Source organism: Parus major, chromosome 1, assembly GCF_001522545.3.
Source record: "Parus major isolate Abel chromosome 1, Parus_major1.1, whole genome shotgun sequence".
NCBI lineage: Eukaryota > Metazoa > Chordata > Aves > Passeriformes > Paridae > Parus > Parus major.
In genome coordinates this window covers 30,365,761-30,391,459 of record NC_031768.1, presented here as the reverse complement: position 1 = coordinate 30,391,459, position 25,699 = coordinate 30,365,761, and the positions used below count along the sequence as shown (strand labels likewise).

General features: G+C 41.1%; 1 protein-coding gene across 1 annotated transcript in view; it reads right to left on the bottom strand.

The window, feature by feature from the left end:
- Positions 1–11,461: 11,461 nt before the first annotated feature.
- The window catches only part of AFF3 (AF4/FMR2 family member 3), a 323,273-nt gene continuing 309,035 nt past the window's right edge, over positions 11,462–25,699 (bottom strand). The window contains exons 19-21 of the mRNA XM_015638560.2: positions 24,041–24,090; positions 23,696–23,910; positions 11,462–22,325 (exon numbers count right to left, since the gene is read on the bottom strand). Coding sequence (XP_015494046.1) covers positions 22,204–22,325; positions 23,696–23,910; positions 24,041–24,090 — 387 coding nt within the window. The 3' untranslated portion in view covers positions 11,462–22,203. The remainder of the gene's footprint in view (positions 22,326–23,695; positions 23,911–24,040; positions 24,091–25,699) is intronic.

The following is a 25,699-nucleotide window of genomic DNA, read 5'->3' as shown; positions in this document are numbered from 1 at the left end:
GAGTGTTTTGGTTTTTTGAGTTTTTTGTTTTGTTTTGGGTTTTAGGTTTTGTTTGTTTTTTTTTTAAATTTTTTTTGGCATTCTGATCAGAGATTTAATGGATGCCATTGACAACCTTCAAACAGGCTTACATATTCTCTTCTCTGCACAGAGGGCAAGGAATTATTGCTGGGGTTCTTTCTCTCTAAAGCCATAGGAGAGCTCAGCTTCTCCATGGTAGAAATTAGTCAGTGTATTTGTTCTGTCTCTCAGGGTTCCTGAATAACACTGAATACAGCTTACAAATTACAGCTTCTATTGCAACTTGCATTTAACAGGCACAAACGATTCTGAGGTACTTTGGAAGACAGAGCTGTACTCTGGCATACTTTTTCATGTTATGTCTTGTGATATCTCTAAGAATGTTAGTATTGAAATATACCATTGGCATCAGTGAAGTGGATGGAGTGGATTTAGTGACTGCTGATATAGAAGATGCAATTTGAACAAAAAGTAAAGGATTGAATGAATTTCTCCTAATTTAGATACCCACAGCTGAGCAAGCCTGGAATGTACCTGACAATATAGACTCTAGGGTGACTAACTCATATGTAAATGTCTGTGCTTTGGATATTGGCTAAGATGAATGTTAGTCACAAAAGTCAGTCTTTCATATTCTTCTCACTTCTCTGCTATGCATCATAGTCTTCTTTACACTTTATCCCTTGGCAGTTCTGAGGTACAGGGAAATGGACAGCTCCTGAGGAAACAGCCTCCTGAATGGATCTGGCCTATGCTGGCTCTCAGCCCAGTGTGGAGTCCCAGAGAGAGTCAGAATTGCCACAACACTAAAGGAAGGGATAAACAAATAGAGTGTGGATAGTACAGTGGGAAAAAAGAGGACAGCATGTCAGCAAGGATGAAAGGGCATGAGTGTTACAACCGTGCTAGTAGTAGAAAGTAGTAGAAAAGAAAAAAAAATCTGGGCTGAGGCTAGAGGTACAAAAATATGCACAGGATGTTTGTGAGCTAGAGGAGGAGACTGGTCAATACAGGTTTGGGTTTTCTTGGTTTGGTTGGATTACATGTAGACAGAGGCCTCTACAGCATTTTTGGAGAGAATTCCGATTGCTTCATATTATGACACAGAGCAAATCATACTGGCATTGAGGGAACGTTGGATTCCTTCCCTTTTTGCAAGATTCCTGTCCTACTTTCATTATATGCAAATTTTCCAGAAGGGAAACCAAGGCTGAGGTGCCAGGTGGGGTTTAAATGTTATGATAAAGAAGGATTTGAAAAGTTCCAGTGAATCAAATAGCACTAGAGATGCATGGTCCAATCACACTCCTGAGTCCCAGGCAGTTCTCTGAGGCTGTGTGCTGCACAAATCATACAGCTGTGAAATACAGGAACAGGTCTAAACCAGCTTGCAGCAGTTTTGCTGTTTAAAAATGCTGAATATTGGCTGTCACTGTTCTCCCAGAATGTTAACTCTTCAGACATGAAACTAAGTGAAATTCAGCTTGCAGCTTCATTCTTTTATTAGAGACCTAAGACTAAAAGGAAGACTATGAAAAATCTTTCCACTCATGACTGTGATGAATTCCTCTGACTTACATATTAATAAAGAATGCCATGAATTAGCAAAACTCTTTTCTCCTACTGCACTGTCATAGCAGAACAGAGGATGTGAGTGTAGTAATGAGTAAATGCTAATTTTTTCTGTGCTCGATTAGAGTTAAAAATTGTTTTTCAAAAATACCGAGCATCTAGAACTCTGGCTGATTTTAAACATGAAAAATTGGGAATAAAATATAGTATCTCCAATCACAGCCAAGGACAAGTTAGTTTGGCTGGTTATGCTGATTGCCTGCCTGAGAAAGGCATAGCACAAATTATTTCCTGTGACGTTCGTAGCTTATTAAAGATTTATCTATGTTTTGCAGTCCTAACTCAAATCACCATGTAAAAACACTATAAATGGGAGCAGCAATTTTTGAAATCAAACTTGGTCTTTCTGAACTTGGGATTCATAAAATCAGTGAACTGTAAAGAAAAAATAGATCATTTTACATGTGGACCCTAAAAAAGCTGCAAAATGTCAACCTTCTGAACAAACCATTCTGTGGTCATTTCCCACATAAATAAATTATTAGAAAATTTGCAAGCAATGCACAGGTTGTCTAGTTCTCTTACCTGAATGTATCTTGGATAATGTATATTGATGCTAATGCATCAAGTGTACAATGCTTTCAAGGGAAGACTTAAAAAAAAAATCATCTTGAATACTGCTCATTCTGGGTGACCCAAGATATTTTTTTTTCTTAAATTACAAACAAAATAAGGCAAAGGCAATAGACCAGCAAGTCAGGCTTCCTATTGCTGAGCCAGAAAAGAGTTTCCAAGAGAATGCCATGTGGCACATGCTTCAGCACAGCATAAGCCTGGCCATAAACCCTGTTTTAAAAGCATCAGTGCTTAGCCTGCACTATTCTGTTTCTCAGAGCCTTAAAAAAGGGATCAGCTGATCCCTGATTCTTACACATACATCTGGCCTTCCACACATGGACATTTCCTGAGGGATTTCAGAACAAGTTCATAAAATCATTGTGGAATGGCCTGGGTTGGAAGGGACCTTAAAGATCATCTAATGCCAACCCTCTTGCCATGGGCAGGAACAGCTTTCACTAGACCAGATTGACCCTCATCTAACTGATCTTGAGCACTTCCAGGGATGGGACATCTACAGCCTTCTTGGACAACCTGTCCCAATGCTTCACCACCCCTACAGTAAAGAATTTATTCCAAGTATATGACCTAAACCTACTTACTTTCAGTTTGAAGTCATTCCTCCTTGTTCTGTCACTACATGACCTTGCAAGTAGTCTCTGTCTATCTTTTTGTGTTCTCCTTTCAGGTACCATAAGGCCACAATTGGGTTACCCACAATTAGGTCTTTGTGCTGGATTTTCATGAATTGCCCTGTGGGGCTGAGAGGAAGTTGATACTTTTGCCTGTAGGGCTATAACAATGCTGGTGGCCTCTATGAGTGAGATCTCATCTTGTTTCCATGTTCATCTTTTCCCCTTTCCCCACGTGCACACATGTGCAGACACCCAGCACAGGGCCTGGGCTTTAAAACATCCTTTATCTCAAGCAGGATGAAGCATATGTGAGCCTAATTTTTGCCAAAGCTAACCCTTCTTTTCTATATGAATGCAGCAAGAGGCAAATCCAGGCAGGATGTTCTGTCCTAGGTATGAGAAGATCCTGTGGCTCCCCATTTCTCTGCTACTGTGACTCAGCTGAGCACTGTGCCCATGAAATCTCCACTGGTTGGGTGGTAAAACTGGAAGCTCAGAGAAGTGATAAGGAACAATGCAAGCAGATTCAAAAGGGATTTGGATCATTTAGTTGATGAGCCAGCAGATGGCAAATGCTGCTTGGTGTAGAGAATGAAAAGTAATTAGTCTGGGAACAAAGAGCAAATGTAGGGAATGGGTGTTACATTCAACACACTGATCAGAGAGAGAAAGGGGTTACTGTGGAAAAAAAGCACATAGGAAACGTCACTTCAGTGCACAGCTGCCATAAAAAAGGCAAACAAGACACTAGACCGATGGAACAGTGAGCTATAATGCACCACCAAAGAGGCAGTACAGGCCTCTGGAAGATGGTTATTAGGCCCCAGACTACTGCATGGAGCATGGGTCACTGTCTCAGGAAGGTTATGTTTGGAGAAAGGTGCATTAGAAAGCAACTAAACTCTTAATGGTGGCAATTATTTCAGTTCTGAGGCAAAGTTAAGAATCTCATTCTGAGGGGTCAAAGAGACCTTAAAGAGATTTTAAAATTACAGTAATAATCAGTACAGATACCAGAAAAAACTTGTAGTTATACAAGATTATAAAAATTAAGGAAGTGGTACTGAGCAGAGAGCAGAAACTTCACAAACTGCTGCACAAGAAAAGGACAATTACCTTCTGACTCCACTGTGTTGGCTATGGTGAAATACAGCTTCAAGAACTCATAACTCAGTCATGATGCACAATTACTGGAGGTGTCCTGTGGAACAAGCAGGTGGACAAATAAAGACACAGATAAAAGTAGGAAAATCATTTCAGGGAAGAATCTCTCCCTAGGGTTTCAGGGTTTGTTTTTATTCAGAGTCTGTGCAGATTCCTAAACTGTACCTATCTGCATGCTAAAAGAATGAATACTCTTTGCACACATGCCATACTGCATGTGGCTTCCCCAAAACCATGCTCAAAGAGGAGAAAAAGGTAGGGAAAAGGTAAATGTTGCCCTTTCAGATCTAGTTAAGATAGATATTTTTGGGCCACTACTTGCAAAAAGTTGGGACAGCAACAGGCTGAATATGAGGTAAACAGGTACTTTACCCAGCTAGGGAAGGAGGGAGAAACTGGAAGCATGTATACTTGCAAAAGGGGATGTAAGCACTAAAACTGCAATTAAATAGGTTTCAGGTGCCTATGCCTGTCTAGGAAGCTATCTATGCCTAGACAAATAGTGCATGGTTGGGCAGGCATAAGAGAGGCACTTGATGTAAATTTACTGACATGTGCTTTGGTGCAAATACAGAACTGCTGCCACTGCAGCAGGAATTGGATGGAGCCTGTATATCCTGCTTAGCCCTGAGGTCCTGAAGCTGGTAGATATGGTGTAGAACATACAGATTAACACTGTCAGGAAGCCTGGGCTCCTTCCATTTAGCACCATGGCCAGAGAAGACAGTATTCAAGGTAGATTGTTAGGAAATTGCAGGTTCATTTGCACAAGCCTCCCAACAGAGAGCTTGCTACTGGATTAAGCTTAGGTCCTGATCAAGTTGTGCCTCATCTGTAAGAGGGAATGCAAGACAGTGAAAAGGAGCTGACAAGACTAGGCTTGTCTCTGGGTGAGGTGAAGGAAGTAGTGAATGCTGTCTCTCCATGTCTACAAGGCTGCAGCTCCACAGTTATAGCCACGCTGTGATAAAGGAAATTGGGATAAAAACACCTTGTGCTGATTAACTGCAGATGGTGCCATGGCTGTATCACTAGTTAAAAAAAGATTTGAATTTGCTGACATTATTGCAGCTACACAAAGCTATTCAGTACCTCTAAAGCTTATGTGGAAGTGGGAAAATAGAAATTGTGTAGTTCATGCAGATTGATGTTCTGGCCTAAAGAGAACAGCATCAACTTCTTGCAAAGAAGACAGAAGGACCTCTGAGAAACATGTGGAATAATCTACCCTTATAAAAATCTAATTTTAATTCTCCCATAGTCAGGTACTGGCTTAAATTCTGAAAGCCTGTCTTTTTACTTTTCTCCAAAGTTTAGCATAATTGTTCTGACTGGATATTCCTGTGATCCATATAGCCATCCAATCCTTCTTTGAATCCTGCATAGTTCTTGACCTCAGTGCTTCCTGTGGTGATATCTTCCACTGTCCAATTACACATTATGTGAAAGAGAATTTCATTTGATCAGCTTTGAATGCATGTGGTCTTCATTTCATTGAATGTTCCTTTATTCTTGTGCTATGCAGCAAGTTAGAGAAAAATGTTAGATATTTCTTCTCTAGAGTATTTGGTATTTTTTCTTATTGTGTGCCTTCCTATCTGCCTCTTTTCTGAGATAAACAAATCTCATTCCTTTCAATCTCTTCTGGTGATAGTCTCTGCCTTTACACCCTCTGACCCCAAATTTGCTCATTCTCCATTCTCATTCTTATTCTCACTCTCTGACCTCTATTTGCCTCTGCAGGATCTTCTAGTGCTTGGGGAGGGGCATGGACAGTATGCCAGAGGAGAATTCAGTGCTGAGTAGCTGAGTGTCTTGTTAGCTATGTGGGTTGCAGTCGTACCCTGGTCAGATGTCTTGGTTGAGCCATCTGTACTGTTCTTTAGGCAGTTGATGGTGAGCTCAGCACCTCAAACCCTAATTACTGTAACCAGCTCCTCTCTGGCATCTCTAACATTCATGCTGTCTCATTTCATTTGACAGGTACCTTGCCACCCAGGAGGACTGCATTATCCGCTAACCTGACCTTATCTCCCCTTCCTAAACCCTTTTTTCTACCACTTCAAGAAGAAAGGTCTTACCCTTAATTGAAAAAGCCTTTTCAATACTTCCTTTTGCTATCTGTGTGGTTTTATGCCATCTTTAAGCTATTTATGACTTCCCTTTCATGTATTAGTAGATTTGACATGCATTGCCCATACGGTCCATGCTGTCTCCACAGTAAGAGCTTTTCCGTGCCAATCGACAAGATTTCCTATTATTACCTCTTTGTAGTCATTCAGAACACCCTAAAAGTCTAGTTTTCTGGTAAAATGTCCAAAATGCAGTGAAGGGTAGTAAGGCAGGGTCATCTGGAATTCCATGCTATGCCTGTAAGATATACCTAGATCTGAAAACACGAGCAGCACAATGAAGGTGGAGCTCCCCTTGATATTTAACAGGAGGTGTATGCCTTCCAACCTACTCAGCCCACATTAGTACATGGAGCTGTAGCTCAATCAAAGCCAATTTGTGTCTTCTATGTCAAAAGAACCACAACTACTTCACCTTATATATGTTTGTTTGTGTGAAATGCTCTGCTATTGATACACTCATTTTCTGGCTGTGCTTTCTTGCTTGTGGGAATTGCTCCTTGGAAAGTCACAGAAGATTCATGCAGTACTAGACAGTGACCTCCAGGGCTGTCAGGGGAGCCAGGCACTAAAATGCATCTCAGTTAAATAGATTATCTTCCTGTCTTGTTATGACAGTGCAGAAAGCTTTCTTAGAGTTCTGGAGCTGAGGGTGCCTCTCCTGTGCAGCTCTCGTGGGCCGCAGTTTTTGTATGTGGGCCCTATTTGCATAGTTCTGTCTCCTACAACTAAAACTCCAAACATTCTGGGAGCAGAAAAAGGAATTGACTTTCAAGTGTTTCTTATTTTTTGAGCCTACTTCATACTACAGTGCTGTTTTGCTGTGTTGACTAGATAAACCAAGGTGTCTTTCATATTAATATGTAGTTTCGGAAATGAATTAAGTTCTCACAGGTAGGAAGTTGTGAGTGATTGGAAGTTGACTGAATGATGTTCAGGAATAATTTGAAGAATATTATCTGGGAAAATGCTAGTGAGGGGATTGAGTGCTGAGGTTGGGATACTTTGTGCCAAAATCCACAAAGCTTTTGTTTATGTGATCTTGTTCAAAAAGGAGCTGTAGTGGAATTAGGGTCCAGGTTATTTTAGAGAGGGCAGCTAGGATGGTGGACAGTTTGCAACACTGCTTAAAATTAGGAAGACACCTGTTAGTGCAATCTTTCTCTTACTTTAACGATGCTTTAATAAATGCAATGTAATCAAAATGTCATCTCTTCATTATGAGCCAGTTGTGCCTGAACCACATGTTTTAAATTGGCACTGGAAAATGGAAAGGTGAATAGAACAGCTGAACTGAAGAAGCAAACCCAGTTGGGTCACTTCTGTTTCGTTAGCGTAAAATTTTCAGAAAGCATGCATGATAAACGCATAATCAAAAGAGAATTTTGGATTGCTTTCAGGGTTCCAACTGCCTTCCATCATCTCAAAGCACCTATTCATGCTTTTACAGGAGCTTTATGAAAGCATGTGAAGTGGGTATCAATTTACCCCTGTCTTATGCTTGGAAACAGACAGGACAGCTTGATCCTCTTCTTGTGGCTTTGTCTGAATGATGATGATGATGATGATGATGATTTTTGTAAGCCTGATCTAAAGCAGCCAATACAAAATAAATTTTCATTTATACCTCATTTACAGTGTTTAAGCTTAAATCCTCCATTCTTGCAGCGTTTTAACTCAAATAACTTCATATACAGCAAGGAATACCTTGTTTTGATTAGAAACTATTATCTCAAGCTAATTAGAGGACCTAAGCCTAGATATTTACATCCCTCCCTGGTCAAAATTTATATTCTGATAAAACAAGAACAAATTATGTCTGCCTCATCTAAACCTATTTTTAAGCTTTTATGCTATTCTGCATCATGAAGAAAGCTATAAAAGCAATTCACTGAATCCAGACTGACTAGGTTGCCTTCGCTTGCAGAAGCAGATGACGCCTTATTTATATTTCGTATCCTTGAAGTTTACAGAACTTTTATCACTCTTTGCGTCCTCTTTCTTTTTTTTCTGGTTCATCAGTGAGCTTAGGATGCCATTAAGTACTACTCTATTAATCACATTAAAGGACCATTAAGCCTAGTTAATTTTTTTCTGCTGCTGCTGGTATTTGATGTGCAAGAATGACATAAAGATAGATCACACATGCTGTGGTGGAACAGGTCCCAGGCCCTTGGCAGAGGGTGTACTGTGGCTGGTGTTGGGATTGTGGAGCCTGTCTTGGGAGTGTGAGTTTCTGCTGATTTGATTTTCTGTGCTCACTTTTCAAACACCAGTATTACAGATAAGCACTTGATCCCAGTTTGGTTTGGAGCTCGGAGTGGGGTCTCTTCCTGAGAGAGGGCTTGTTTATGTTAAGGTTTGCTTTCAGGTTTTAACAATAAACCTGCTGTTTTGGCCTACAAAGAAAACTCCAGAACAATCAAACAAAAACCCCCAACCTGGAACTATTGCTTGGCTCACTCATTTCCTAAGAGGTTTGCTTGGTACCCTGAAGAACACTGGTAGGAATATATTTTTCTTAATCCAGCTGGATGGAAGGTCTTGTCTGGGGCCCTTCATCAGGTGCTGATAATTTAGAAGGGACTGGAGATTATTTCTCTGCTTGGATACTGCTGTCTACATCAATCCAGGAGCTCTTCCCTCAAGTGAAGGTTCATCCAAGTCATCCAAATCTCAGGCACCTGAAACCATGTGTCTTCTTACCGTGTGTAAACCATCAAGTAGACGTGGCTGCAAAAGCTTGCTTTTAGTACTTTTTGAGAAGCATGACAGCAGTGAGAGGGCTGGAGAATATTGCTCAGGGAAATCTTTTAAAGCCCTTTTTAAGCCAGTTTCCCTCGTGGCTTTCCAAAATGGATATACTCCTTGTGCTTAGTGTTCATTCTCCTGCTTACCTGCAAGGATTTGTAAATCATAAGCAGTTCATAGCACTGTGTGACTAATAATTTTTTTCTTAGGGAGCAGGAAAAAAAGAGAAGAAAAATAAATATCTGTATCTATAGGACTGTGTTCCCCATTATTTTAAACTGCATGTAGGCATATGTGCTCTCAAGTCACAGTTCTTGGCATATGTAACCTTAGTATCTTACAGCTGATTTTTAACACTGGTGTTTGAAAAATGACTACAGAATATCAAATCAGTTTAAATTCACACTTGTCAGGAGTTGCATAAATGGTCCTAGGAGACACTGTAACAGTACATCTCTACTGATTTGTAATTCCTCATAGGACGGGAAACTTCAAGTTAATAATCTTTATTCAGGCAGTTGAGTGGCCTGGGTTTCATTTTAAGAAACATTGAGATGTGCTGCTGGTTCCTATTATTAAATTAAAGAAAGTGTAAGAATCACGTTGTTACAAATGTGAGCTTGATGCAAATGTGGAAGTATGATGACAGGGCCTGCATTTCAGCAGGACTTATTGCAATGTTTCCTTCTGTGTTTTGTCTTGTGGGCTTCTGTGTTTAGTGAACAAGATCACAGACTAATTAATTTCAGAATAGCAAATACTACTGTCTTTGCATATGTTCCTCAAATTGGGATCAGAAACTCCCCTAAAATGCAATGTTTCCCCTGTTTTTCCCCCTTTCAGAACACATATTCCATCTTCAGGTATTAAGGTTTTTTTGTTTGGTTGCTTTTTTTTTCCCCCTGTATGACTTTGCATTTGGCTTTGATACCATTCAAAGTGAAGCACTGGGGCAGATTTTTTAGCAAATAAGAGTTGAAGAGGTGTGGCAAATTCTTCATTGGTCTGTATCTTTAAATCAAGATTGGGTGCCTTAATAAAAGGTTAGGCTTCTCTTCATCACGTTATTAGCCTTTCATAAAGAAATCCCTTGATGAAATGTTATGGCCTGTGTTTTCCTGGGAAGTGAGACTAGATCATTGTAATGGGCCCTCCAGGTCTTTAGCTCAGTGCTGCCTAATTTCTTTCCTGACCTTGAATTACGCTGAGAAGAGGAAGTTTAAGAGGAACAAGTCAGGAAGCAAAATTCTGCATATTCTGAATGCTTTACAGGATTACCAGCCAGGCACTGAGGTGTTCAGAGGAAGGAGCAGTGCTAAAACAAGGAGGTCCATTAACAGGGAGAAGTTAATGAACCTGTGTCTGGTGTGTAGGACTGAACCAGCACTGGTGTGGGCTCACTCTGAGCCTTGGTGGGCTTGCAAACACAGCTATGTGGAACTGTCCCTCTGTGTGTGGTTCATCAGATCCTCAGCTGCCTGGGGAAGTGATCTCCCATCCTTCAGTGCTGCAGGCAGTGCCTGGGGAGACCATTCTTTGCCTGTTTTCCCGACCCAGCAGCAGTCTCCTGGCAGTGATCAGGAGCAGTAATGCTATGTGTCAGCTCATCATGAGTCATGTTCACTTCCTGAAATCTATTCTCCACCCTCAGGACCAAAGCTTGACATTTATGTGCTTCAGCTTGTGATGATTACAGTCCATTGAATGCACAGGTTTGTGTATGGTGGTGACTCATCAAAGTGCAGAGCATTGTTTGGACATTTTTTTGTGCTGCACCTGAGATGTTCCACCAATACCTGCCCTGGCTGTCAGATGCTACCTGGAAAACATGTCTTCCCCTGTAAGAAGTAGGAAAATGTCCACCCCCAACTCCACAGGTAGTGATCAAGCAGAAAAGAACCACAAGACACCACCACTTGCAAAATGGCCATGTTAAAATAGCAGAATTTAGGTTATGGCCTCAGTATGGAGTAAGAGATGGCAATCCTGTGTGGGAAGAAGTCATAGGAATTTGGAAATAGTTGGTAAACATTGTGTGTGTGTGTGTGAGGACAGGGTAAGGCAGGCTGAAGAGTGACATGTATTTCTTGTGGTTTTATTATAATACTGGCTGTATTTTTAATTGTGAACTGCTGCTCTGCAACTGCTGAAATCATGGCTGGCTTTGGCACTACTTACAGATGTTATTGGTCTTAAGTACAGGGGCTTGTTTCCTACATCTGCATAAAGAAAAGTATGGATTGATGATGTGCTCATCTGGTCCCTCACTAAAATGCAGCAGTGACTGCTCTTCTTTTCCCAGAGAGCTGCCTCTTGTCACATCTTTTTTTCTGCCAGACATCCCAGTTAAAACTGGTGCCCTGCTACTGAGATCTGTTGTAATGAAAGAACCTTTCCTCCTTCCTTGCACAAAGCTTCCAAGAGCTCACCCACGAAGGAAGTGTGGATGAGGGAAGGTGACTTAGGCAGGAACACAGGTGGCTGTGATGGGACTCAAAAGCTGTGACACCAAACCAGGCAATAGATTCCCTTGGAAAAAGGTTTAAGAAAGAGACAGATGAGGCACAATTGAGACAGAAGGATGTTGATTTCATGGTTTATTGTCACATTAAAAAAGTAATATTACTGATGAATTAATATTTGCTTTTTAATATAAAAGTGCTTATTCTTACAAATCCTTAAGGCTCATTCTGTTACATTACAGTAGGATTTTCACCATCCCAGAAACTGTGCTACATGAGTTTTACATGAACTGTGGACATAGCAAAATCTCCAAACAGTAAAACAAGTAACTAATAATTTCATTGCCTTTGTATGCATTGTCCCGTTTAACTGTGTAACATAATTTAACATGAAAATAAACAAAAGTAACATTTTCTTTTATTTTCTAGTTTGGCTTGGAACTGATCCCCAGATTATTTCTGTTTTTCTTGAGTGAATGGAACAAATACAATTGGTTTTAAATCCCAATTTTTACTCATACATCAGAAGGGAAGGAGTGAGACAGAGAAGCATTACAGATGTAGCATTTACCCAATGTTTCTCACTAAAAAGGACTGACTACAAAGCACAAGTACTGTTTATAGGCCATATATTTATTTTTGTAATGTCCCTGTGTTGTTCTTAGGTAAATCTCCCACTGAAGCCAATGTGAGTTTTGCCTGAGGGAGGAATAAGAGCAGTGCTCTCACGGGGGACATTTTACATTAAGTAGTTTATTATATTTTTGTCTCACAATGAAGAACAAAATAGGTGAAAGTTACTGAAGCTCCTGTTTGTATTGATCACAAATGGAATATGATTTCTGGCATATACTATGATACACAGATAAGAGTATACCATATTTATTTGTAATCATAATCAGAGCTATATTAGTTGGATGGGCGGTGAATTTGCTATTTCTACTTAAATTTTAGATACTTATTTATTGTAAAAACTTCTTTTTTCAATAATTGGGTCAAAATGCAGCAACTAAAAAAATACCTAATGCAAAAGATAAAAATAATTTAAAGTATTCTGGAGCAAGGGGGGGAATGCTAATCAATCTAATAAATAAGGCAGTTTAAAGCATTTTTGACTGCTACTGTGATATATGTACATACTTTACAGCATAAATTACTGTACAGAATACTCCGTTTATTAACCTGTGTAAACAATATTGCCTGCTGTATGGGGACATATTGTGGGATTATGGTCAGCAGAAAGATAAACTGCTGTAGCAGGGTGGGGGAGGCCTTGGGTAGCACATCCTCAGAGAGCAACATGAGCATTATTTTATGAGCTGCAAACAAAGCCATCTCGAGTAATTTTACAGAAAATCTGCTGACGTTTGTTGCTATAAACGAAATATGGACCTCTGTGTTTTGTTACAAAAATAATTCTAGTCATAAACTGGTCATACCTCACGTGGCCAGGGAACCTCGCTCAGGATCTTACTGGGTGAGAAGGGAGATGGAGAAGAGTCACAATGTGCCAGTACCTTGCTGTGTGCTGTCTGTACTGCCAGTCAGCAGCTGATCCCATGCTGGGATTGCCACACTGCCTTTTCATCCACTGGTGCTATGTGCAGCATGGGAAATGGGGAGGGAACCCTGTGATTTTTGCAACTGGCAGGAGAAGTAATGACAAATGTAAGCCTCCTGTTATTTTTCCCACTCTGTACTGTCTTCCCTACCCATTTCTTTCCCTCACCCATCCACAGCGTGGCTTGGTTTTGACTTTCTGCATGGTGGCAACTCCATGGAGAGTCTCTGTAGCATGCCTACTGCAGCATGGCACTGGCCAGCAGACACCACTGCAGTCCAGGTTTCCATAAATAATATGTCCTGGCAGGGAGTTGCCAAAAGCAGTATGTGTGTGCAGCCATGATTTGTTGCTCTCCATCTGCCATGGTCAGCATGGAACAATGCCCCTGCACAGGAGGACCAGGGATTACTGCCCAGAGAGCAATTCCCACATTGCCTAGCTCCTCTGCTTTGGCTCCTACCCCTCCTGTTGCCATCCATGGAAAGAGACAGTAGCACTGCAAGCCCACCTTGACCTGGCTGCTCTGGAGCTCCCAACATGCTCTTTTTGGCTCCACCAACAGCAAGGGAAGCCAGCCCTAGGAGCTGCTGTGGGGAATACTGGTCTGCTGGCAGACCACAAGCTTTAGGTGTCCCTGTGTGGCCTATGGGCTGTTCATCATGGATAAAATTCCCATTTTCACACAATTAATTGAAAAATGCTGTTCAAGTTCCATAAAAAAGGGTAATATTTGCCTCACTTAAGCTCACAGTCAATCTCACCTCTTTCATCATCTACAAAAAAACTTTCTCATTGTTTACAGGAGGTCAGCTCTACTTTCAGGCAACATAAGGAAAAAGTGCCTGCAAGTGTTCAGTAAACTGAAAAATGTATTTTCTTAATATTTCAGTATATTAATATTAATATTTCAGTAATCTTAATAGAAAAAGGTGCACATTTGGTTCTTAAGGATCTACTTTGGATTTAGGCCTGGTAAATTATAGAGTGGTCAAGAGGTGGTCCAAGTCTGAAACATATGCTTGAAACATCTGAGAAATAAATGTATTTACCACATACTTATTTTTCCTGCATATGTGCTCCCTCCCAATATGATCTCAGCCCCATCCTGCCTCAGCACATCCTGAGGTATTTACCAATTTCATCAGGCATTCCTGTCAGCAGCAGGTGTGACTGTAAACCTGGATATAGCACCTCTGTATCTGAGCTTGTTACCTAAACCCCTTTTTAGCCAGTGGAGACTAACAAGCATTTCTAGGGTGAGATTCATTGCACTTATTTTAGACCTTCTGTTCAAGAGGAGATGATTTCCAGCTTCTGTGTTTAAATCAGAATCTTTTTTCTCTCTCATTCCACCTTCTTTTCCTATATATAACCCCAGTGAATTGTTAAGGGGCTGACTGTGTATCCTCCATGGCCTAAAGAAGGTCATTGTACAGGTGAGACCAACAGCTCCTGCTGGGCTACTGCAGGGCCATGAAGCGGCAAAGCTCACTCAAGCGGATTGGGAGCACAGTCAGGCCAAGGCATTGGGCCAGGAGATGCTGCTGGCACCCCTCCAGCTGCACTGCTGTTTCACACAAGGTATTTGAGTCACCAGCACTGAGGGCTTTTGGTCCCCAGGCTACTGGTCCCTCCCATGTGCCTTTCCCTGCAGAGGTGAAGAGCTGTCAAAAACTGTGCATGGACTCATCAGCACTCAAGATGAGTGCCTCACTGTCCTTCCTTGAGAGAGAACTGAATTATCCTGCTAGAAATGATGGGAGAAGGTGAATGCCAGTCCCACAGGTGGGGTGGGAATGAGAAGAAAGCAGGAAGGTCCTGAAATGCTTGGAGCAGCTCTACACTGCCTCTCACTTTTTTCCTGTTACCAGTTTCAACTCCACCTTGTCCTGCATGTCACAAGCTGGGGCATGGAGTTGAGGAAGAAAATGTCTTGAACTGCAGGAAGGGACTTTGACATCCAGAGGGACGTTGAGAGAGAGAGGACCCTCATGTGAACCTCATGAGGCCCAACAAGGTCAATTAGCATGGTCCTGTCCCTGTGTTTGTCCAAGTCCCACTATCAGTACAGATGAGGGATGGATGTACTGATTGAGAGCAGTCCTGCTGAGAAAGACCTGGGGATGCTGGTAGATTAGAGGCTGGACATGAGCCAGTAATGTGCCCTTGCAACCCAGAAAGCTAAAAAAGCATGACCAGCTGGTCAGGTGACATGATTGTCCCCTCTATTCTGCTGTTGTGAGACCCCCCTGGAGTGCAGTGTCTAGCTCTGGGGTTTCCAGTACAGGAAAGACATGGACCTGTTGGAGCAGGTCCAGGGGAGGCCATGAAGATGGTCAGAGGGATGGGGCACATCTCCAATGAAGACAGGTTGTGAGAGCTGGGGTTCATCCTGGAGAAGAGCAGGTTCTGGGGAGATCACACTGTGCTCTTTCTGTACAAAAAGGGGATTTATAAAAAAGATGGAGAAAGACTACTGTAGTAACCTGTAGTAACAGGACAAGGGAGAAACAGTTTTCAACTGAAAGAGGGTAAATTTAGATTAGATCTAAGGAAGAAGTTTCTTAATGTGAGTGTGGCGAGATGCAGCAACAGGTTGCTCCCAGAAGCTGTGGATGCCCCATCCCTGGAAGCGTTCAAGGCCGGACTGGATGAGGCTTTGAACAACCTAGTCTAGTGAAAGGTGTCCCTGCCCACTGCAGTGGGGTTGGAATGAGATGATCTTCAAGGTCCCTCCCAACCCAAACCCTTCAATGATTCTGTAATAAATCTAAACTGCAAAGGAAAATATGCTTTTTTAGAGAGACGTATATTCCAAAATGGAAGTGAGAAAAAGAATAAGACTGGCCTGTCCCTTGATAAATGTTATCTATGTCTAGCTTGTTCCTGCAGGAAATGTTTTCTTTCAACTCTGTTGACATGGTGAGAATTCCATATGTATGAATGCCAAGTGGAGGAGAAAGGGATAACGACTGCTAAGAAAGGACTTGTTAGTATTGACTGAATAACATGAACCACGTTAGAAACATTTTGTTGATTTGACTGGTGTTCAGCCCTTGGTGAACTGCTTTATTGATAACTTCTAGGGGTAATATGTCAGAACAGATCTGGAAGTTTGCCCTGGGGATACTGGCCAACAATGGTGTGTATAATTTGAGAAGGTCACCCCTGAACATTGTGTTCCCAACCTATCTCTGGCTTCCCACTTTGGTTGCTGGTAATGTGCATCAAAATCAGACACATACTTTGTCATGAGAGACTTTTTAAAAAATGTTTTGTTAAGTAACTAGTTCTCTGCAATGCACCATTCTGTAAGAAAATGACCATTGATTTGAAATTATGTGTGGATTTGGATTAATAAATTATTTGAACACTTCTGAGGCTGTTTAGAGGAACATACTTTGTACAAATTTCTTTTGCAGAAATACAAAGTGACTGAAAGACATAAAAATATTTGAAATTCTTAGGATGGCCAAGAAGCACTTTGTTAATCTATGCTGTTTGTCCCATCGTGTCCTGTTGTGATTCTTGCTCTCTGCAAGAAGGATCAAAGTCATAGATACTCTGGGAATGGCAATTTCACCTAGGCTGTGACACCCCTCAGTGCTAAGCACAAGTTTTATGCACTCTGGTGCTTACACTGAGAGCTTACATAGTATTTAAGGATTTTGTGGGTCTTGTAGCTCTGGACTCAGGGGTGAAATTCATCCAGTGTACTTAGCAGTTTTTTCCATAGCTCCTTAGCAGCACTTCTCTTCTGAGGATACAAAGTGATTTGCAAACATTAATTAATTCTCATAAAGCCCTATGAGGCAGATAAATGTTAAATATCCCAGTGTTAGTACATATGAGAAACATAAGACCTGAGTGCCTTATCATTCATGCGGTTCACTGCATTTGCTCCCAAAAATGACTAAGTGCCGTGGAACAGAGGAAATCCCCTTTTCCCCCCTTAATTCTGTTGTTTTCCTTGGACTTTCTGGAATTTTTTGAGGGCAGCAGGGATAAGTCTGGGCTTCAAGCTGCAGTGTGTGAAATTTAAGCTACACAAATAACAGAAGTGAAGGGGCCTTGGTGTATTTGTTGCTGGTTTGGGGGGCGAAAGCCAAGCCCTTTATGCAACAGGTGAATTACTTGCTCCATGTTCCAGCACCCCATTGGAAAGATAGCTTGGGCTGCTGAAGTAGGAAACACCCCTGGAAGTCAGGCATACCAAGAGCAACAGAGCTAGACAGCAGATGGAGACAGAGGAATTACTTGAAAAAATAGCCCCAGCGGGATCTTGCTCATCTCACTGAGGAAAACCATAGTCTTTTGAAAGACCAGTGGATGCTCTAAATCTTAATGCTCTTCCTCTCTGTAGCTGTATTCAGGTTGGCACAAACAGGACCTAAAGTGACTTTGCCAGTTTGTTAATTAACCTTAAGTGCAATTTACAGCATGGGGGCCAGTGACGCTGAAAATGGAGGCTCGGCGTTTTTGAGGGCAAACAGCGGTTTTGTGAGAGATAGTAAAGTAGCTGAATTTTCCTGCTAACAATATTGGCTGAGAGACATAGTTTCATATTTTTTGAGACATACTAGATATAAGATCATCTAAATGATTTTCTGAATGCATTCTGACAAATTTATCTATGGTTACATGCCTTACCAGTCCTTGATGCACAGGTCTGGGGCACATAACCTAATGTAACAGTTACAATTATGATACTGATCAGACCAACTAGGCATTTTTAAGATATGGAAATTAGACTAATTCTTTAGTTTCAAATACAGTGAGGTCAAATATGTGATGTATATGATAACAAAAAGATAACAAAATGAGAGGCATGTTAGGTGTGTGTCAGACAGACTCCTGTTACTACCTTAACAAGTCTGTATACTTCAGGCATTGTTTGTATTTCTGTTGTGCCAGGAGATTTTATTCTTTAGTTTGAAGATTCTCCCTGAATGGGGGAGGGAGAGGTTGCCATCGCTGCGAACAAGAAACATTTCTTTCTGACATATTAAGCATTAAGAGGATTATGTAAAGACAAGGCATACTGCAGAAGGAGATGCTCTTAATATAGCTTTTACCATGAACCCATGACCTGCCAAAAATTTAGGAGAGTTAAAAAACCTATTGCTTTGACCATCTTTTCAGTTTTAAAAAATCATCTTGTAAAAAGATCAAGGAATTCATCCACTTTTATTTACATAAAATTCAAACTTTCCTGCTTAAAATTACGAATCATTTAATGTCACATCTGTAGGATATCTAGGCAGATGCCATTAATCCAAGTAATTTTGCAAATTCCAACTTCATTTGGATTAAAACCTACAACTAAGTCAGTGAATAGCATATACTGTACATGCGTTAAGGCTGGTGACTACTAAAGTCTCTTGGGTAAATAAACTAATTACAGATTAGCCAGGTCTAAGTGTATGTCCTCATCTGGGGAAGAAAAGATATCCTGACATTTCAGATTTGAATCAGTAGCTGTGAAAAATGGTTGAACATTTGTATTATAAAAGAGATACTATGGCACAGTCCCAAAGGTGCATTTCATATAAATTAATTAGCTACACAAATTATTTTGACAACAGCTACTGCACTTCTGAGGTGATATGGCTGCTCAGTGATGAGTACTTGATGATCAATGGTAGGCACTAGTAATATCCTTCATGCTGAGTGACTTTAATTACTATTTAGATTTACAGTATATACATATGTGTTTGTATCTACACTTGGGGCTTGATCCTCTTAACCTCCTTTACCTAAGGTCTTCTGTTCACTATAATCTCTTCCTTTGGAGCTCTGTGTTACTTGGACAAAAGAAATAGGCAAACACGGGGTTTGGGTATCCTGCCATATGACAGGAAGGACTGTGCCTGGCTTTTGACCACACTTGAACCTCTGCATTTAATTTGTTCTTACCTGACACTCATGCCACCATCCCATACTACAAAGGATTAAGGCCAAGGGCTCTGAATGATCTTTCTGTTTGTGAGGATCCTATAGGCCATTCTGGACTTGTCAAGTCCACCTGCAATACACAGCTCCTTTGAATCCACTCCCATTGCTGTATCAACTCTTATGATTCAGAAACTCCTGTTTGTAAGCAAACATCTTCCTCCAGGTATAATCCTTCTGGGTTTGTGCAGAATGACTCTTTACATTTCAAAACTTGAATCATAATATTGCTATGGCTAAAGAAGCTTGCATGTTCCTGGACTTTTACAGCAGATTAGAATAAATCAGTGTCTTTCATGGAACTGCAAAGAAGGACAGTCTCCTCTGGTCTCACCCAAAACACACAGAACATCTTTGACTCATAGTGTGATATGCCTGAGACTATTCAGGTTCTTAAAGTGGTGTATATGCTTAACTGGACCAGACCTAAAGTCACATGCACTTTTGCAGACAAGGCCCTAAGAAGATGAAATTAAGTATTTGTTATCACCATGCCACATTCAGTTATCCAGTCAGCAGCAACCCTATACAGCAAATAGCCTGCACAAAAGAGTATTCTAAATAACCTCACTAAAATAGTATAGCTGCAAAAAACCCTATGGAGAGAAGGCCAAACCCTCTAATCCACTCATCCTGTTGCACCACCAGAAATTAAGGCTCAGTGTGCTCATCAAACAACACAGATGATGCCAGCACAAAAACTAAAAACCAGATTTCCATGGAAGCAGTAGGTATTTTAGATGAAATAACTCAGTATAAGAGCAATGTACAGGAAAGGACAATCATCTACAGAGATGCTTAGTACTTGGAAATATTACAACAGAACACCATTAATTCTTGCATTTCTTTGAAGTTTCTTGACATATTATATCCATACAAAGAGTTTATCATGATTAAGAAAAATATCCCGATCTTAGTAAAATAAACATGCTTCAAAGTTCCGTATTTGAAACTCAAATGCCACATGTGCAATAAAACTAAACTCCATTTAAGGCAAGTAATATATGTTACTGCTAAAATTTCTCAACATTAAATATCAGAAAGGGCTCCCAACCCCCCAAACTTATCTGAAGATAAACGTCATAGGCACCGTCAAAGAAAACAGAAGCTAATCTAGCTGGAGTTTCACTTTCCTGATCTGAAGAGAAATCCCGCAGTACCTGTGGATGGCATTGAAGCAGCTGACAGAATCTGTTGCTACTAGTCTAGCAAATCCTGACAGATTTCCACAGCTGGAGACCAGAGAAGTGATAAACAGAAAGGCACCGATCAAGTTCTCCAGGATACTTGTGACGAAACAAATTGTGTTCCTTCTGGGGTGGGTGACAGTCAGGGCTAAGGATGATGGCAGGACTCAGAGGTCACCTATTTTGTCACTTAAAGGCAAGTACATGTTCTCTCCTAAAGCCAGCCACATTGTAACACTCAATCCATGCTAAGAGGTGACCAAAGCCACAGGGATTCTCTTGGGGGAAACTATCTGAGCACCGATGGGCACAGAAATACTGGCCCAGGATGGCTTGGGGCTGAGCAGTTCCTTGGTGGCTGCTGCAGAGAACACAGTGAATGCTCTGAGACTGAGCAATAGCTGGAGCTATGGTGAGCAGCCTCGGCAGAAAAACACAGCTGTGTGGGGCTCAGTGTGCTCATAAGCCCACTCTTTACCTCGGGGTACATGGAGTCTGTGCTACGAAAGACATTTGACTGAGAAATTGTGCCATATTGTTTACTATCTTTTCTTCACAATGCATCTCTTCAAAAATGTGGGACAGAAGAAAAATGGCAGCAAGAACAAATGAATCAACGATTTGTATCAGTGGCTACTTCTAATGTATCTTCCAAGGAAAGTGTCTTTTGTACTCACATATAAGCAAATTAAATTAGAAAATAACAGCAAAAGGGTTCAACTAATGACTTGGACAAGAACAGTCCACTGAAAGTCACCAGACCTGCTGATCTGAGTAAAGGCAGCAAATCTGATTGCAAAAAAAAATAAGTATTTCCAATATAGGGGAAAAAAACCCTCTAAATATGTGAAAACCACTGAATATGAACAAAAATGCTCTGAGTGTAAGCACAGTTGATACAAACTGGCCTTGACCTTATCTGACCCAAATTAAACTCCAATTATTGTGGGATTAATTCTTCTGGCATGAAAAACACAGCCTGTCAACAGGAACTGAAAACATCCCATAAATCAAGAAACGTTAAAGCCTAGTTGAGGATTATGCATGAAGAGTGAGAGGATTATGATAGGAAACAGTTCTTAGCCTGATGAGCAGCGAACTCGGCTTCCCAGATAAAGGAAATTGCATGTAATGCTCCCATACAGCCTGGAAGAAAATGTTGCAAGCTTCTGGTAGATGAAAAAGATATGAAGGTCAAAATCTGTGGGATGAAGCATTCCCATGCAAAGCCAACAACTGTTATAAATATCTGTCTCTGTGTGTGTGCAGCCGAAATTAACACATTTTCCTTCCTAAGTGGATTACTGTTTGCTGTATTTTTTCCTTATCTATTTACTGTCAGTAACAGAATGAAATTTTTCACCATCTCTTTTAAGTTCCTGCTATCAGCATATCTGTTTTCAGGCCTTCCTTTTGCTTGGTACTGTAGGTTGCACTGTTGGAGAGGAGCTGAACAAGACTTGAAGTTATTTAAAAAGACAGGAGATAAAGAAATGCATGCATTTTGTTGAAACTTATTGCACATGAAGGAATGCTGTCTTTCTCCAGCTTAATGGGGACTACACAACTCCTCTCTGTGCTCCAGTGGAGAAGTAACAGGGAGATGGCACATTAATATGGGAACTTCTGTGATGTGTCCACGCTCGCAGTAAAAATTCTCCATGTCTATGATTTGCCTTCATTCATTCCAGTTCAGGAAAGCCCTTGTGTATGTGCTTAAGCTCTGCTGAAGTCATCAGGATTTCAGTACAAGCTTAAAGTTAAGAATCTATTGTGAGCTTTCCTGAATAGGGATCTGTGCTTATTGCACTTGGTTCAATCAACCCATAAGATTTTGGTTTCTGAGTTTTTCAGTACAAGAATAGAAAGGGTATGTTTGTGCATTAAGATCAGTTCTTTATAGTATTTCTAGCATATGAAAATGTTTGGAGAGTGATACAGAACAATTCATTCTGAAGAGACATCATTGTATATTGTACCTTTGCACACATGTATGTCTACACTCAGAAGAATTTTGCTCAATATTGAAGAAATATTCACCTTTGTTTGGATCAATGCTGTAGCTGACTATTTCTGTAGCACAGTGTCCAGAATAACTGAATTATCCATGAAAGAGATACTGTCCATGTGAATGGCACACAGTCATTATGACAAGTGAGCGCTGTTCCGCACCCAGTGAAGTCCTTGTTGAGTGTACTGAACTAAATGCTCCATACTGCTGTGCAAGGTGATAGGTCCCATCAATGCATCCAAGTCATTAAAAAAATCTGCAGGGAAAAAAAAAAAAAAAAAGATTCAGCATCAGAAGAGTGAATATTTATTTGCTACTTGTTACCTTTTCACAGATTTTATTCTCTTGCAAATTGAGTCAGGCTGAAGATTCCATGGGAATGAAAGTTTAGTGCTGGTGAGATTAATTTTAAAGCCCCGTGGCTCATGATGTTACAGGCTGATGCACAACAATTTTCTTTTCAAAGAACAAAGCAGTGAGTTCTTCAGCTTTACTTTTCATTGAGGCTTGTTAAAGCAAAAGGACTCTGGGCAAGATTTATTCTGAGATTGAGGACAAGTAGATCAAAAAGTCTACACACAAGTGTCCAATGACACATTTGTGGTATGCTAGATATTTAAGATACCATGACAGAGAAACAGAGGCCTTTACAACATGGCCAACCCAGCCTAAAGAGTAATTTGGCTAACTAGCCAGTAAGGACTTAGAGTCACAGAATGGTTTGGGTTGGAAGGGACCTTAAAGATCAGCCAGTTCCATTCCCTGTGCCATAGATAGGGACAATTCAGCTGTCCACTCGGAGACATGTAGGACCCATTAGAGATGCTCTCAGGGAGCTGGTACAGCCCAGACTGGCAGATCTAACACAGCATGAACAGGAGAGTTCTGGAGTGGCAGTTCAGGTAAGGATACCTCAGTGAATTGTATCCTTGTGTCCCTTTCAGAGTGGACTGAACAGCACCCTGAACTGCTATTTGTATTGAGCAAAGCTCCATCAACTGCAGTGGAAGATGAGCCCCACAACTCGTATCTACATACCTTCACTTAGGTGCCCTTGTTTTGACTCGGACATTGCCCATGTCCCTGCCTTAAATACACAAATTGGCCTGAAAACCAGGGATTACTTCACCATCAATTCAGATGCTGAGGCATTTGCTCATGGGAACCAGTTCACCTGAGAGAAGTTTGCTGCAGGCACCTTGTTCCAATTTGTTTCTGCTACAGATAGGGGAGGGCTAGGGGCTCTTCATTTCTTCTGCAGAGAGGAGGTGTGCTCCTGCATTATGACGCGGTCTGGCTAAATGCATCCCATGCAGCTGCATGACTTTGGGGGCAGGAAGCTGTTTACCTTCCACAAACCTTTCTAGAATACACAGATGGCAGTAAGTGCTACTCACAGCCAAGTCTGTGACCTCTGTGTCACAAGTCCTGGCTCAACTCTTCTAAGCAAGACAGCTATCAAAATTGCCTTTTTGGGCTGTTTTAGAACAGACTAGGAGGAGACTGAAGAAAGAAACAATCTCTGCAGTCCTACTTTGCAGACAGGTTTCATATCAAAATAGTTATTTTCCTGATCCAAATACTGTGACAGTCTTCTAGAACAGTCCATTGCCTTGCCTTGCTCACCTCTGTTTTCCTTGGCCAGGTTGTCAGCCATCTCCCAGTAGTCATAGCTGTGCAGGATGCTGTTGGTGATGCTGACGTGGTTGGCAGCCATCTGATGAATGCGCTGCGGGATGCTGATGATAGGAGATGGGGAAGGGGCCCCCGTGCTCCCCTGGGATCCTATGGAACTGACTGGAGAAGGGCTTGGGGACATAGGTGATGGAGTTCCTGTGCTCCTAGAAACCAATGTCAATACAGTTATTTAAAAGGTATTGGGATTAAAAACACAAGAGAGTCAGAACATACCACAGATAATAATATACTATTTCTAACTGCCAATCTGATAAAAGTTTCTGTGCAACTTACTTTCCACTGGCACCCCAAGGAGAAGGGTTCTGGGCAGCTTTTGATGAATTCTGGAAAGGAAAGAGTAAATCACAATGCATGTAATTTATACAGGACTAAAAAATGAAAACATTAAAGAGTATTAAAGTACAGAAATGTAAAGAAAGTGATGCAATTGCATCTCTTGATGCAATAAACCCAGTCAGCCTAATTCTATGTTACAATGAAGCAGTGCTGCAGAATAGACTTGAAACATAGTCTTTTAAACACCCTGGCATAGGGGCTGTTTAGAAAAAACATTAGGTGAAATGGAAACTTTTCACAGAAATCCTGGGAATTCAGAAGGAAAAAAGTGCTGCAGGACTCTTTGTGAAGTTCAGGCTGGAATTTCTTGTGATGAAGAAAATCTGAAAGATTTCCTCCCACTCTCCTGCCCCCAATGACAAATGTCATTCCCCTAGGACCTGCAAGACTACAAATCTGGTCAGCCTGGCATCCACAGGGATGTGAATCTGAGGATCTTCAGCTCAGGTGGGTGTTTTAACCATCAGGCTCAAAAATCTTGCTCATGACTGCTCCTCGTGGAGCTGTTCCCTTTGGTCCAAATGTGGCAGCATTCACAAGGTCAGAGAGACTGCCCATGGAGATTGGTGGTTTTCATAGGATTCCCCAGATACCCAGAAGGGGCCATTTGATCATTTAGTGAGTCATTAAGACTCTCTCTAGTATATTGTGCTTAGGCTAAAGAATTTCATTGCTTGAGGAGAGACTACCTTGTACAAGCATTGTATTTACAGAGCAGGAGACATTAAGGTGTCAGCAGTAATGGAGACTGGATAGCTAAAATGATTTTAGTAGTTAAAACTCCAGGAGCTCAGGAATTCACTGGTTCCTGACCATTTGACCTTTGAAAAACTCCACTCCTCTCCCAAGTGACTGATTTAGTCCTAGGCCTGTGAGAAAGAAGTCTAAGAAACCAGCTTTTCTAGTCCATCCCATCCAGTCTTTCATTCAGCAACGGCTTTTGATTCTTCAGAGGAAGGTAACCTCCTTGTGCTCTCCCCTGAAGCCAAACCTGCAGGTAATTGTGTGCTGGAGAACAAACCTCTCTTCTTGAAATCCATGTGAGACCAAAGTCCTGCAGCTTGAGATCTGTTTATGGATACTGTTTTAAATACAAGGCTGCAGATGTTGTAAACTGCAGGAGTTACAAGCAGTACCAGCAGTACAAAACCTCTTGGTCTCTCATGGCTTAGGAAGGAAAATGGTAAACAAGGGGCTTCAGATGTTCATGGATTTCAAGGCCAGGAGTAATCCTGCAGTGCACACAATCTGCAGTGTCTGTTTTTCACCAATCAGGACACTTCTAAAAGAAGCTAAATTACTTTTAAAATGTATCTTATTTTATTCCTTCTAAAAAGGACAGATAGCCATATAGAAATTCTTAGACAATATTTATCCTCCTTGTTCTTCTGTGTCCTGTTCTATGTTTAGTAGGCCTCACAATTAGAAAAACAAACGCTGTTTCACAGTTTCAAGATTGAACCTTCCTAATTTCAGTGCTGTCTTTTGGATTTTGTTGGTCCAAAGCCAGCAAAACCACATGTAATCTGCAAATTATCAGCTCTGTTTCCATGTACAATGATCTCGTAACCTATTCAGCACTAAACTGGACACATC